This window comes from Penicillium odoratum, assembly GCF_028828045.1.
Source record: "Penicillium odoratum strain IBT 22623 chromosome Unknown utg000006l_segment0_segment0, whole genome shotgun sequence".
Taxonomy (NCBI): domain Eukaryota; kingdom Fungi; phylum Ascomycota; class Eurotiomycetes; order Eurotiales; family Aspergillaceae; genus Penicillium; species Penicillium odoratum.
Genome location: NW_026643148.1, coordinates 2752633 through 2767318, shown reverse-complemented (window position 1 = coordinate 2767318; position 14686 = coordinate 2752633). Strand labels below are relative to the sequence as shown.

At 49.1% G+C, this 14686-nt stretch overlaps 5 protein-coding genes across 5 annotated transcripts; 1 reads left to right on the top strand and 4 right to left on the bottom strand.

The window, feature by feature from the left end:
• Nucleotides 1-80: 80 nt before the first annotated feature.
• On the bottom strand, nt 81-2425 carry N7520_009487 (gamma-glutamyltransferase; the record flags this gene model as incomplete). Its single annotated transcript, XM_057143421.1, has 8 exons — nt 81-538; nt 583-716; nt 778-938; nt 989-1571; nt 1631-1790; nt 1840-1873; nt 1970-2053; nt 2378-2425. 8 exons carry the CDS (start codon nt 2423-2425, stop codon nt 81-83), a joined length of 1662 nt encoding a protein of 553 aa, XP_056992709.1.
• A 479-nt stretch (nt 2426-2904) lies between these two features.
• On the bottom strand, nt 2905-3926 carry N7520_009486 (uncharacterized protein; the record flags this gene model as incomplete). The annotated part of the gene is made up of 4 exons (XM_057143420.1): nt 2905-2916; nt 2973-3360; nt 3410-3454; nt 3517-3926. The coding sequence occupies 4 exons, from the start codon at nt 3924-3926 to the stop codon at nt 2905-2907; spliced, it is 855 nt and encodes a 284-aa protein (XP_056992708.1).
• Nucleotides 3927-5285: 1359 nt separating this feature from the next.
• N7520_009485 (cytochrome P450) lies at nt 5286-7032 on the bottom strand (the record flags this gene model as incomplete). The annotated part of the gene is made up of 2 exons (XM_057143419.1): nt 5286-6832; nt 6888-7032. 2 exons carry the CDS (start codon nt 7030-7032, stop codon nt 5286-5288), a joined length of 1692 nt encoding a protein of 563 aa, XP_056992707.1.
• Nucleotides 7033-7687: 655 nt separating this feature from the next.
• N7520_009484 (uncharacterized protein) lies at nt 7688-9169 on the top strand (the record flags this gene model as incomplete). Its single annotated transcript, XM_057143418.1, has 1 exon — nt 7688-9169. The coding sequence occupies one exon, from the start codon at nt 7688-7690 to the stop codon at nt 9167-9169; it is 1482 nt and encodes a 493-aa protein (XP_056992706.1).
• A 282-nt stretch (nt 9170-9451) lies between these two features.
• N7520_009483 (glycoside hydrolase family 18 protein) lies at nt 9452-13452 on the bottom strand (the record flags this gene model as incomplete). The annotated part of the gene is made up of 5 exons (XM_057143417.1): nt 9452-10055; nt 10094-10279; nt 10331-11670; nt 11763-12883; nt 12957-13452. The coding sequence occupies 5 exons, from the start codon at nt 13450-13452 to the stop codon at nt 9452-9454; spliced, it is 3747 nt and encodes a 1248-aa protein (XP_056992705.1).
• Nucleotides 13453-14686: the final 1234 nt, after the last annotated feature.

Sequence of the window (14686 nt, the reverse complement as noted above, 5' to 3'; positions counted from 1 at the left end):
TCTATCGCTTCCTTATCGTGAAATGGAAAGAGCCATTGATTGTGACACAGTTTAGTCTTGCTTTTTCTCTATAGTCTACTCTATATCGCATAACCAGCTGAATTTAATTGCCTTGGCTCACCAGCAGCATCAAATGTTCCATTGGGTAGAATGCGAATAAGCTGCGCACTGCTTAACCCAGGAGCCATCCAACTGATATTGTGCCCTCGGCTCTCCATAAAGGCCACAGTGGAGTTGTCATATGCATACTCAAAATGTACCTGATTCGGAAGCAGCTGGTCATGTAGGCGTGGCTTGGCCAAAGCTTCTGCTGCATTTAAACCATGATCAATCGTATTGACGATGTTCTGGACTGTTGCGGTAATAATCCGACTACCTCCTGCTGATCCACTAATCAGGCACAGCTTTCCATCGGGTCCGGTGACGATGGCAGGTGTAATCGATGACATGGATCGCTTGCCGGGTCGAATGTAGTTTGCTTTGGAGGGAACGAATCCGAAAAAGTTGGATGTTCCGGGAATTGAGAAATCTATCCCGGCTATGAGAAAGATATTTCATGTGTCGCAGGCTCGAATGACTTACCGTTCATCTCGTTGTTCATAATGATACCAGTCTCTGGAACCATCAATTGGCTGCCAAATAGTGTGTTAATCGTGCTAATGACAGAGACGGCAAGCCCGGAATGATCGGTTGCAGCAATGTGGGAAGTTCCTGGACTAAATCATATGTGAGTCGAATCCTCAACTATTCACTACTAGTACGTCAAGATTTCCTTACGTATCCCGATTTTCAATGCCAGCAGGGTCATATGCTGATACATCCAATGTATGGGCGTCGGAGATCTTGCGTCGAATTTCGTCAACCGTCGATTGTTTCAGTATGTCACTTTCATATTCGGTCATGCCAGGAACAAATAGCGGATCACCCATTTCAGTTCTCTTTAGTGTGTATTAGCAAAATTCCACATGTAGGATTAATAAGGTCTTACTTGGCCAAACCCGAATCGCATCGCCTCCGTCATTCGATGTGTGCTGAGATTGACGGCGCTTTCAGAGGAGAAGAAGTCATCATATCCGTCAAGAATCTTTAGCATACTCAATGCGACAACTCCACTAGATGGAGCCGTTCCACTTGTGACCGTGTATCCACGATAGTTGATCTGTGATACGTTTCGCAGGGCGATTCTATAATTCGCCAAGTCCTCTAACGTCATGGTTCCGTTGGAATCTTGTACAGCCTTGATCATCGTTTCAGCAATTGGCCCCGAATAGAATGCGTCTGGGCCACGCTCGGCAATGGTTTCAAGTGTGTCTGCAAGGCGCTTCCGAGTAATGGTCGCACCCAGTGGTAGCCGGGTGCCGTTGGGGGCGAAGTCTAGGCTCCATGTTGCATTTTTAGACAAAAAGTCGTGTCCATCACCCACGGCCGCATCCATATATCTGATCAAGTCCTTGGTGACTTTGAAACCCTCACGAGCAGTCCGAATGGCTGGTTGCATGACAGTATGCCATGGGAGAGAGCCATACTGTTTGTGCAGATACTCCAAACCACGCACTTCGCCAGGTACGCCACTATATTATGCATGTCAACACAATATCCCGCAAGTGTTAAGACTTAGCGCTTGTCATACCTCGCCAAACCCCCAAACATCCAACCTTCCGTGTTATTTCGGTACATGTCTTCGAAAGCCGCTGCCGGCGCTGTCTCTCGAAAGTCGACAAATTCATAGGATCCATTCGGTGCTCTCACCAGCAGAAACCCGCCTCCTCCGATACCGCTATGGTACATCCCTTGGCCAAATTAGAATCATTGTGAATTTCAGGCCTCTTACACACATACCGATAACCCCAACGCAGAACTGTGCGGCGACCGTCTATAAGCTGTAATTAGCTGCCATTCAAACACTCCAGGCACCCACGCGAGAAAGGCGATCATGATCCGTTCCATTGGAGTGCTTCAGATGACTTACAGCATCAGCCGCATTGCCACCCATTTCAAACATCTCGATTCCATGTCGTGAGCATATAGAGCTTTCGGTAGCAATAGCTCCAAGCTTTCCAGGTTCAAAGATTCCATTTGAGCTAATATGTCTATCTCTTTCTGGTATCATGAAATCAAGGGGCGATGTATTGGATCTTGACATGTATACCAACAACAGAACCACGGAGAACAACACCAAACGCCCTGTTCTTTGTTTCCACGTATTCAAAATCGTGCGCCATCGAGTAGCAGGCTGCCCTGCAGGCCGACACCCCTCCTCACCAGGAATTAAAGTGCACTGTGACACCAGAGAAGGCTTCCAAAGTCATGTGTGTCAGTTGATTGCGCGCGAAGGGGTGAGAGTGCGGATAAATACGGATGACGCTGGATTACTTACTTGTTTCTCCACATCCTGGTCAATGTTCTTCTCTCCGTGCATGGTCATGGACGTGCGGGAAGTCGGTAAAGCGTGAATCCCAGTTGGATTTGGATTTTGAAAGCCAACTTGGGAAAGAAATACTCAGCACGTCCACAATCGCGAAAGGAAAGGCTGGGGATTTGACCGGCCCACAGACTGATTGCAATTGTGGATACTTGGTCTCGTGCAAGATATCGGGGAAACCCCGCTGATAACTACGCCAATAAGGTTTGGTCCTCAACTTCGATCATTATTAATCACAACAGTTTAGGAATTTATCATGGAAGTGTCTTATCGCCTTATCGTACTCCGCAGTCAAGGGTTACAAGTCCCGGCTCACGTGCCTACAGTACCACTGTATACATATGACGTCATGACGTCAAGTTAAATGAGTTGATCAAGTCGACGGGTATCACGCTGAAGTAGTTTATCGACTGCTTATCTCATTAGCTACGATCATCATACAAAGCACGGATCAAAGCGTAAATCACCGATACCAAATGTCTTTACTGCACTTTCTATAGCAGTAACGTCATGTCTCATTCGATTAGTCTGCTTTTCCACCTCTATATACTAGGGACCCTTGATCAACTTCAATCCCTTGCCTCATCCATGAAATAGTATCTTTCCACATCATTGGAATCTCTTCCAGCGGTCGTAAAGTTGCAAGCACGAGCCGTCGACCCCAATCTCGAACATACCAGCGATGGCACATGAGGCGCATGGCAGTTGCATAGTACAAAAACAGGATACGGGCCACCCAGTCTCCGTCCTGGACCAGTGCTATAAATTCATCGGTGATGAAAAGAGGGAAGGCGATAATTCCACCATAGTCCCCTATCAACGGCCAGGGTCCGATTGCCCGGTGAAGAAACTGCCATGTAACTTTGTATATTGCTCCGTGGGGAGATGTAGTTGTTTCGATGATGGATCCCAGCTGGTTGAGAGATTCCATTAATTTCCTGGTATTGTCAGCATGGCACCAATGCTTTTGTTGTGTTTGTAACTGACTTGTGTAGGTCAAATAATTGTTCGCGGTCTTCAGATTGTTCCTCACTAGACCAAAGTCAGCACTTGCAATTGAATTGAAGTTTTTTTTTCCTGGAGATTAATCTTACCTGCTAGGCGATGGGTGTTCAAAATTTTCCTCTGTATTGGGTATGCAAAGCCACCCATTAAGCTCTCCTTGGATTCCAAGCTCGGTGAGTTTTGTGAAAAACACAGCGCTCCCTGAAAGCAAAGTGCGAACCTCCAGCACTCTCGAAAACGCGTCCACAGTTTGTGAATCATTTGATATGACAGGAAACCCTTGCACGGATAACATAATGAACACGGAAGCCGCAAAAGCCGGTTCATACTGCTGCTGAGTGATCTCTGGAAGAACTTTCCCCAACCCCGCACAAGTTTGGCTTTGGTAGCGCATTGCAGCTTCCAGCCATGATTGACGGTTATCAGTTTCAACTGAAGCCAGGTGAAGTGCGGTCAGTGCCAAGATACTGTCCAGTAGATATGGATAGGAGGTAGCCATTTGCGGAATAGTGATGGACAGATGGTAAGGGGATAGTCCATCTTTCGCTAATGTTAAATATGTCGATGTGAGATAATGATGCAAAAGTCGAATCTCTAACATGCGGGTAGGTAGGGGCAGGTCGCCCCCTGGTGTCCGTGGTCCACCTTCAGAGACATCGGGAGAGTTTGGGCTGTCGGGATCAGGATAGCTGCATTCCAACTTGCGCTTCTTGCACAATGTGCACTTGGGTAATTCTTCGTCGCACTATTTGCTCTGTCAGATCTCCACGTGATATATTGGGGACACAAATTAACAGGCTTTGTGGGTTCAAGAATCAACAGGCATCACTTAGTCACCGACCAGTGACTGTCACGTGTCAGACAATTGGAAGGAGCCGACCCTGCATACCTTTACATGTCTCCTTTTACACTCCCTGCATCCATTTCGACTCTTTTTGTGGCTCCGGCGTAATGGCATCACGAGAGGAAGCCCTCATTGCCCTTCCAGGGGAGAAGCTCATTTGATATTCCCGACCTCGGCCGTGGGGTGATCTGCATTGACGCGCCGATTATGTAATCCGACCGTTGAGATTCAAAAATAATTAAAATCCCTGAAGCAGTGTAAAAGAAAAGGGTATCTCCTGCAAGTTCCAAGTATAAAGGATTTCAGTTGTCGCGTTTCCTAGGTATTTCATTCGTTCATAATTGTCTGATTCGAAAATTTCCAACAACTGGGCAATCGCTTTCGTAGAACAATTGACTATAAAGCCTCAGGTTCCATTCGAATTATTGACAAAATTGGCAGAGCTACCGAAGTCTCTTTAGTCATGACTGAATTTCATTAGGATCCAAACCTTGCTACTGGGTACATGTACAATGTGGACTGGAACCGATTCTTATGGCTGCAGCTAATGTATACGTCAATATTGATTGCAGTTCATGTCGCCAAGCATCCATTGAAGTCAATGCAAAGAACTCCCTCGACCTTGGGGCTCCTTGAATTGAAGATGCCATCTGAGGGATATATATTTCGTTTTGGGGAATTACCATTGACCTCGGAAATTCTCATTATTTTCCGACATTGAGAAATGCCTGCACCCCGCAATGTGGAGCACCGGAGCTGTGGGGCTGCTACATATCCGTCTGTTATACAAATGTTTGATCAATTTACATTCCATAAAAATAAATCAATGCGTGGCAAAACTACTTACAGGATTGTACCTGTGAGATCAAGCAGAAGGGGCTGCTGCGAATGCCTTACAAGTTTCAATGTTCCGAAGTACAGCCTCCCAAGGTTAACGACAAAACAAATCCAAGCAGTTCAAGTAAAATCCATTCATTGCTCTCTCGAATCTAGGACATCAGTACCTCAGTTTGTCTACTCCTCAAATGGTGGGAACATGTTCATAACCACCTCAGCCTGCTCTAACTCGGCCTCCAAAACTTCTATCCTGCTTTCATCGCGTACGAAAATCCCACAGTCGAAGGCCTCAGGCCGAATATTAAACCCCTGTGTGTATGCGAAAGAATCATAAAGCCTCTCAGATCCATCACTCTCCCGGGCTGGCTCAAACCGAAAGGCCCACAATAGCCGCACCAGGGCAATAAACAGCGAGTTGTGCGCCAATCCCGCCCCAGGACATATACGTCTTCCCCACCCAAAAGAACTATGGCCCTCTTTGGCAGGATGGATTTTCGCCGGTGATAACTCAGTGAAATCATCATCCGTAAGCGGCGGGAGATACGGGAGATAGCTTGGATCGCCAATTAAAAAGCGCCGTGGATTGAAATGGTGCGGATTTGGATAGTATTCCGGGTTCAGATTTATCGCCCAACTGTTGCATAGGACAGTAGTACCTTGGGGAATAAAATAGCCCTTGTATGTATCCGCCATGGAATTCGCATGTGGTGTACCACCCAGCACGGCGACGGGGCGGATACGTAGTGTTTCCTGACAGAGGGCTTTGATGTAGGGTAGGTTTTCTTCATCGGCAAATGTTGGGAGACGTTTTGAGCCGATGACGTAGTCTATTTCTGTGTGGGCTATTGCTTGGGCTTTTGGGTTCATTACGAGCATTAGGACTGCAGTGCATAGTGTGCTTGCTGTCGTATCACTTCCTGCACCGAAAAGGGATGCAGGAACGAAGGAAAAATCTCGTTCACTGAGGCTGGCATGGGCGGGATCCGAGCTTCTTGCTTGGAGGAGCAATTTTGTTAGTGAGTCTGGCACATCGGAGGATGTTTTCGCGGTGTTAAGATCGGTTTTGACTCGGTTGATTAGATCGATGTTAACGGTTGCCTCTTCGCACCCTCGGCGCTGAATTTCAGCTTTCCAGGGTGCGAAGAAGTTGGGAATATGTTTCAGCAAGGGAATACTTTCGGCAATATAGCGTCCGGGAACATTCAGAGATGCCGAGTACTGCATGAAGTTCAGTCTTTGGCGAATTATTTTCGAGCTCATGGAATCGATCCTGTGGCCGTATGCAATACTGAATACCACGCTTGCCGTGAATCGATCGATGAGACCTTCGTAGTCTCGTGGTTTGTGGAGGAGAGAGCCGCATAATCTTGTAGCTTCCGCCTCCTGCACTGGCTTGTATAATTTGAGTGCAGATGGATTCAGTGCTTGATGAAGCATTCTTCGTCGTATCTGCCATTCTTTTCCGTAGGGTTGGACTAAGATCCCAGCGTTATCCCAGTACAGTTCACCCATAACTACAAAGCGAGGGCGAGAGCTGAACTTTGTGCTGCGCTTCTCAAGTAGGTCGACGGCGATGTTGGGATCCGATATAATAATTGTAGGCCGTCGGCCAATCCAGAGAGTGAAAATAGGGCCGTAGGTGCGAGACCACTTTTCAAATTGAATCCATGGTGAGGAGCTTGGAATAATAAATTTGTTTCCGAGGAGTGGAATAGGCGTTGGCCCTAGTGTATGTTAGGTCATTTTCAATTTATCATAGCTGACCATCACCCATCGTACCTGGTGGGAGACGAAGCCAAAGAATGAAATCATGGGTGAGAATCCATATGATTGGGAAGATGAAAGCAAACAAGGTCGAATATGGACTGCATACCACAGCACGAAGGCTTGGCCAAGGTATGTTGTCGAACGTCAGGGCTGTCATTTTCACGTTGTAGCCCCTTCAGAGGACTTGACTAGAACCTTTGAATCGCTTCAGCCCCGTCTTATGTCTAGTATTTGTAAGAATGATTGAGATATTCACTAACCCTTAGGGCCCCACGGGGAATTTGCGGGGAGCTTGTGGGGAGAATGCATATATCGGGAATGCAGCAATATGCAAATGCCGAGATTGCGATATTTGTAAATTTGCATATTTTTGGCATTAAAACTTGTGTTGAATTATAAGAGAACTTCTTCTTTCTTTGTTTCGCATATCTAATTATTAACATTTCCAAAGATACCGGCTGGAAGATTACATGCTGAAGCCTTTAGTGCCGTCGCACAGGGATCTCTATGCTAATCTTCGTCTACCTCTATGCCAGAGGTCTAGACTTTACTATGTTAAGCTAGAGGTAAAATTGAAGCTCCTGGGTATGTGCTAGTTTTTATCAATGGAACATCTGAAGGGCTATATAATCCAAAGTGGGAAGCCAAGGAACCTCAGGAGCAAGTATATGTCCTTTTCAAAGACAGGCTAATCTATTACCTGTCTTGACCGCCCACTTACCGCTTTCAAACTGGGCCTTTGCGGGGCTTGCTGTATGAGATTCATTCCTCTCTAGTTGTAACCCTTTGACAAACACTCCATTTTTATTTCAATGGATCTTTCTCAACTTCCGGACATCAGCAGCCTGCTTGTCAGGCCAGATAACCCTCCACGAGATGATCTCGAAGGAATGGACTACACACGATGTGCAGGTCTACACAACTACCTGATCCAATATGCCTGGCTCGCTGAAGGCCGCCCACTGGAAACTCTGGAAGCCAACAACAACTTTTTCACAGGCTCCGGTGATGAAGATGAAGCCGAGGCTTGTCGTTCAAGGCTTCATCCGTCACTAGCGGCATTCTTTGATACCGCTATCATGTCCCCTTTTCCTTTTGATAATCCTCACGAATACCTCCCATTCTCAGTTTTTGCATGGGGTATCGATGGGCCATCAAGGCTTTTTGAGGAACTTGTCGCTGATCTTCAAGATCAGCCCGTTGACAGCCTGGTGCGCTTGTATGCTGTCGAAGGGGGCTTATCGGCGGTGGACGGTGATGGCGGTATTATCTACCACCAAGGCCTCCACCAAGTCGCGAGCTTCATGCATCTTGATGAATATGACATTGGGTTTCCAGTGGAGGGTAGCAAACACGTTTGGAACCCGCTAGAGACACTACTCACCAACTGGATCGACCTTATTCATATTGGAAAAGTTGTGGCTTCGCCTCATAAAGAGCCAGCCCTGTTCGACTTCGAGAAGATCGGGCCCTGGGAGTGGCGGCCTTATAGCGACGCCCAGGTTACTACGTGTGTCGCCGAGTGGGATCGGCTATGTCAGGCCATTGAGGCGCGCATCTCGCAGCCGTCAAACCCACCAGTAACCGGGACTAATGCGGATAATTCAGACCCGCTGGTTGCATCAAGTGTCCTGAACGCTGCTTCGGTGCCCAATCCTTCCTTTGCGCGTTCGTTTCTGACGCGCGCGAGGCGGCCTCAGTTCCGCTACATCGCTCCGGGCCTTCTTCTGCCCCCGGCTGACTCGGCTGGATTTGTGGCAGCGCAGCCATTCAGCGTATTACCCCGCTCCGAGTACACCGCACCGCCAGTGTGTCTTTTCCCAGCTGATACAGGAGACCAGCGTCCTATCCAGCTTATGAGAACAACATCTCCATTTTTACAGTCGGACTTCTATTCAACATCCACCGAAACGTGTACACCATCTCGCGTCTCTGCAGGCCTTTATACTGAGGCAGTGGAGAGAAACGCCCTTGACGTGGCGGAGGAGGGTTTTCGGCTGTTGCTTCCGTTCACCTTTAATGATGATTGGGACAAGAGCGTGGGCGCACGAAAAAGCGATGGATCCCTTGTTGATAGGGGACGCTTTTCAGAGCTCTTTCAGCATGGATATAAGCCATTCGGTGGTGACTACTACCGATCCCAGCGCCTGCAGCGTTTGTTGGGTTGTTGGCGGAAGCTGGTTGAAAAAGGCGTCTGGTCTGTTGGGGCGGATGGGATAGAAGGTACTATTGATACTTTCAAAGATGCTGAGTCCGACCGTTGGGAGGATTATTACATTCCACCCACATGGTAGATATTCCAGTGCCATTCTGCCTTCCATCCGGAGATAATTTCTGAGCTCCATCCTGCGGAAATGGAGTACCAGGGCCGAGGAGGGATATGCAATTCCATAATAAATCAGTCATGAAGATAGCCATTTTCCTACCCAATTGAGATTTATTTACAAATTTTGTCTCGACCCTTCCATTTTCTTCATATTTCTCCAATTCAGCCAAGATCCTGTCATACTATCAGTGATATAATTCGAATCCCATAGCTTCCAAAGTTTCGCTCATCATTGACATGTTCGATGCTGTCAAAGACCGTACACATACGGCGCCGGTGTCACTACAGTTCCCGATCCCGTCTGCACGCCAATCGTACTGGCAGGGAACGTGGGTCGAGACTCGCTGCCCGCCGCAACACCCGTCGTGACAGTGACGGTGGTGGGATCAACAGTCACCGTGTCCGACTTGGAACTTTCGAGCGCCCCTCTTGTCCACGAACCAGCCTCTACGTCACCCATGTACATGTCCACGACATGTCCCTCCTCGTTCAGTATGAGACGTACTTCGGAGTGCGGGTCGTCATCTTCGTAGATGACATTACATGTCCGACCGTCGACAGGATTGCCCTCCAGATCGACAAAGAGGAGGTTATCATAATCAAGGTCAAGATAGGCATCCTGTTTGCCATTGCCAAGTGATCTGAGGTCTGCGTGGCAGATGCCAGCGGGGTCGCTATCTTCCTCAGACCATGTGCCGTTACCGAGAAGGTCTCTTCGCTGGAATACGGACGGTTGCGAGTCATAGGGCCGGTATTGCTGGCTCGCGATCGGGGCTGGATTGACGCGCCAGGACTGTCGAGGCCATCCATAGGCGTTACCGTACATGCTTATCAACACCGTCTGGTCAGCTATACTTTGAATACGTAGTCAGGTTAGAACAGGCACACATACGGATCATCGTCGAGAACGCGAAAGCCATGGTCAACAACCGTGGAGGTGCTGATAGCTCCAGGTGAATCAGTGTAAGTGTAGGTAGCCCAGCAAGACGAGCCGGCCGTTTGATCGTCAAAACCATAAGCATCGATGAAGTGTTTCCCGCTGCCACTACCGCGACCCGCGGCCAGTGGTCCAAACGCCCTGTTTCAAGATCAGATATGCTCGCATGAGGGAAGCTTCGGTTTTACATACCAGGTTGCAGGCGGCCCACCGTCCCTAATATTGCACACAGCAGAGCGGTACGTCGAGCAAGGTTTCCACTGCGCAGTTTTCCACATTTTAAAATCATTTCCCTGTCTCCCATTCGCAGGACCGTTAACGAGACGGCAAGCTTGCGGGGCCTTATTTCCCGATTCCGCCAGGTTACCCATAGGAAACTCATCAACTTCACATCGATATCTTGAGCCTAGGAGCTTTACTTGGGCCGCGGTTCGGTAGGCCTCAATACGCTGGCCTTTCCATAGTGCTTGGTTAGCACCGACAGCGCGGCTCGTTGTCAATGGCTGATAGACGGTCCTTCCGTTGAGCAGCTTGCTGATTCCCCATCTTTGGTTATCACAAATCTCATCCCAACCCATGCCATAGCGACACGTATATGTGACCACACAATCGCAGGTACTCGTCGTAGTACCGCCGCTAAAGTCGAGAATCGGCCACTGGCCATACGAAGATCGGCCCGCTACTGTTGTTGGGACGCCAACGTTGGGTTTAGATGGAGATCCACCGAAAATCCACCCACCTATGCTGGAAAGAATCGACCACCCGATGATGGCCGCAGTAGCAAGGCCGGCAAGTGCCGCAGCAGCGCATACTACCCCCTCCCCAATAAGGGATAGGCCGAAAGTCACTACTGCTCCAAGGGCTGATGGGATGGCGTCAGCGACGCAGAGAGCGCCCAACTCGCCGGCTATCAAGGCCGCCAAACCTGCACCACGCTTTTCAACTGCGCGCCCGCCTGCATAGAGAACGAGGCCATTTTTTGAACCGTCTCTTTTGCTGACCGTAGTAGTCGTCTGGCCATAAAGGTTCAGGTTGCCTGAATTGGTGATCGACGAAGGAACAAATCCCGTGCAGCAATATGCCTGATAGCCACCAGTGCAGGTCAGATCTTCAAGCTGACCTCCATCGTTCACCACGTACGAGTTGGTATTACGGGCGACAATAGTGGCGTCGGGGTCAGAGCATGCTGGTGAGCATGGCATTCCCACGCCTCTCCAACCTTCCCATTGACAGGTGCCCATAGAGGTACCTGGAGCGCAGCATAGTGTCTGGGCTTCGCCTGGAGAGCATACGGGGTTCGACTGATAGCCGGCAATTTGGCCGCGGGCGTCAGTTACATCGAAATATCCGGTCGTACAGGTGTCTCCGCATAGGGACCAGTAGCAGCTCGAGGCAACAGCGTTCTGCAGCGTGGCATTGGCCATCTGTTCCTTGAATGAAGCGGCAGCTGCCTCTGACACTCCGTTTGCTGTACCGATACCCATCAAATCGTTCATACTATCGCCAGCTGTGTTGTCCTGATCGATTGACCACTGGAAGGAAGCCTTGGTTAGATATTTTTCCAAAAGATAAGAAACGAAGGAAGGAAGTGAATCGGTGACTTGGGTAAAAGGTGTTCTCTTACAATCATGATACCCCCAAGACACTGGCTATTCGCGAAGGAAATCTTCTGCTGCATTGTCACTCCATCGTCGAAGCTTACCCACTGGTTTGAATCAAAGGTGAGCCAGCGGACTCCAGCAGTGGCATCATATGATTCAGTTCCCGTTCCAGCCGCTAGAAGACGTTTGATCTCCGCGTTGGAAAGCGTGCCGGATGACTGTGTACACTCTCCCGCAATACCACCGGTGGTGAACTGGCATACACCGTTAGGCGTGGTGCAAGACGAATCAGCGAGCGTAAAGGAACGCCCGTACCAGCCCAGCCCAAGCACAACTTTGGACGAGTCGACTCCGGCTCTCCACAGCAGGGACAAACCGTCGTTGATTTCAGTAAGATTGGTATGCGGACGGATGTAAGGCCCCGTGAACTTATTGCTGGAGTCCCAGACGCCATGGATGTCGTAGCTCATGAAGTTGAACCAGTCGACGCTAGGCTCCATGTTTAGAACGTCAAAATGCTGAAGATACCAATATGAAGATGGCAGTGTGGTACTAATTCCCAATCCGCTTCCGAATGAGGCCCTCAATTCAACCAGGAAGGTTGGGAAGTTGGAGAAATCGGCTGCAACACCACCTCGATCGTCGGCAGCAGGGTACTCCCAGTCAATATCCACACCGTCAAAACCATATGTCTGCATGAAATTCCGCAGTGAAGTGATGAAGGCCTGGCGATTTGCCGAGGAGCTGACCATGTCACTGAAGGCATGCTGAGTGTCTGGCGTATTCGTCGCATCGTTGAAAGACCAGCCGCCGATTGATAGCCAAGCCTGCAGTCCTGGTTGCTTTGACTTAAGTGCTGTGAAACGAGAATAAAGGGAGGCCGCATTTGAGTCCATAGGTGAGATCTCGAAAGTAGATGGGTCGAAGAAGGAGAAAGCAAAATTGATGTGCGTTAGACCCGTCAGCTCGAGGTCTTCAGGTGTAAACACATCACAAGGCCGCTCCGTTGCCCAGCTCTCGTAGTACCCAATGCGCCGCGCACTTGCAGAGTTGCTACCACTAGAGCAAGAAGGAGTCAGAGCATCTCCACAGCCGCCGTATCCCTCCTGACAACCAGTGCCACAGAAGTCATCAGTGCTGCCACCTGAGTAAACCAAGTCAGCTTTTGGTCCGAAGAATATGAAATGCCCCAGCAAACTTGAAATAGTAAGACTAACAAAATCCATATTGCGAACAACACACGTTCAAAGGGCACGTTGCATTATCGGGGTTCGCATATTCGCCACAAGGAGCTTTCGCGTCGCAGTTGGAAATGCAGACATCAGCCCCGCAACTCGAGGGGGCATAGGAGCAAACGCCAGTGTTGGAACAACATGCTCCATTTGTGCATGGTACTCCAGGTGCGCAAGTGCCTGTGGGAAGATCTCGTTTACGCAGAGAGCCAGAGTTAGAGTCAAGGTTGTCAATTCTTTCCCCCGGATGCTGAGATAATTGCCGGATGAGGGCCTCGTTCTCGAACTTGGGCTTGCTCTTTGAATAAGCCTCGTAGAGAGGCCGCAGAGCCGAAGACGAGTTCTTTGGCAACTGGGGCGATGGAGTAAACTCTGGCAATTGTGTTGCGTTGTTGCGCTTCCCATGGCTATGGTGCTGTTTATGGCTTTGGGAAACCCCGCAACTTGCGAGAGCAAGAAGCGCTAGCAGAAGAATTCGCATTGAAGCTGCTGCCCAAGCTCAACACGCAGATGGTATCAATGAGGGACTGATGAACAAAAGCCAATATGGCCTTTGTTGTTGAAGATTTGGAGCAACGGCGCAGCAGCCTCCAGTCTGTGGGGAAGAAAGGAGTACAATTCTTTTAATGCAGATAACCGGGAATGACGGCAAAGAAGACGAAACGCCGGTCACACGCCGACGCCCTTTATTTTCCATCCATAATATTGAAGTGATAGTGAATGCATACCCGCCAGGGGCATTCTGCACCTCGAACCACTACCAAATTACCCAAAGAAGATAGTTCCCCGAAGGACCCTGCAATGACTTGCGCTAAGGGCTGAAGTCCAAAAGTACCCGGCAATTGGAAATCTACGGAGATCCGGACCCCCGTGAATGTATGGTTGTTCTCGTACTCAACGCTTCGCTTAACGGCCCCGGGGGCGGAAACAGAGGGGCTTGTGGAAAGTAGGCTAGTGCCCGATGGAAGTTTAGGCTTGGAGGACTAGCCGTGCTAAGAGCAGTACTAGGCCGAATAAGGTCTTGGACCATTACTTTTTAAAAGTTGGGTCAATTGCTTTTACAATCAACTCCATGATAGCACGGCTCGTATAGGTACGGGGGCACTCCGGTTTCGGTTCAACCAAAAACCATCAATGACAAGCATCTGTGAGAGTTGTTTAAAATTTGACATTGTTTACCTGAAACCTCTTATGCAGCCGTCAGATGTAACGTTGGACCCTTGGACCCTTGAACCCTTAGACCCTTAAACTGGACCCTTAAATGATTCTTCACTGGATTGTTCACTTAATGATATATGCGTTAGCGAGGAGCCTCCGCACGTGCACTCCGAATATCCACATCCGTAGCCTTGAGGCTCTTATTGGTCATTCGCGATAAGGATATCATATGAGTTTTCCGCTGCATTGCTTTTCCCACTAGTAAATGTTACCCCAGATATGCTACTACTTCTTAGTTCTCCGGGAGGCATCGGAGAGTCCGCATGTCGCCTCGACTATTGGCTGCAGAACACTGGCACCCGGGGCCGGTTACCAAATGAGGAAGATATCCCGAGTAAGCCTCCACCTCATCTTAGCTGGAAGCAAACCAAGTCCGCAGTCACAAGTCACGAACTTCCGAAGTACCCGAAGTACCTGCATGATGCAGGGGTAAGCCGACAGGGTAAATGGTGGCGTTGGCCATCGAGGAGGGGCACTTCAAGTAGCGCTTCGTGTTG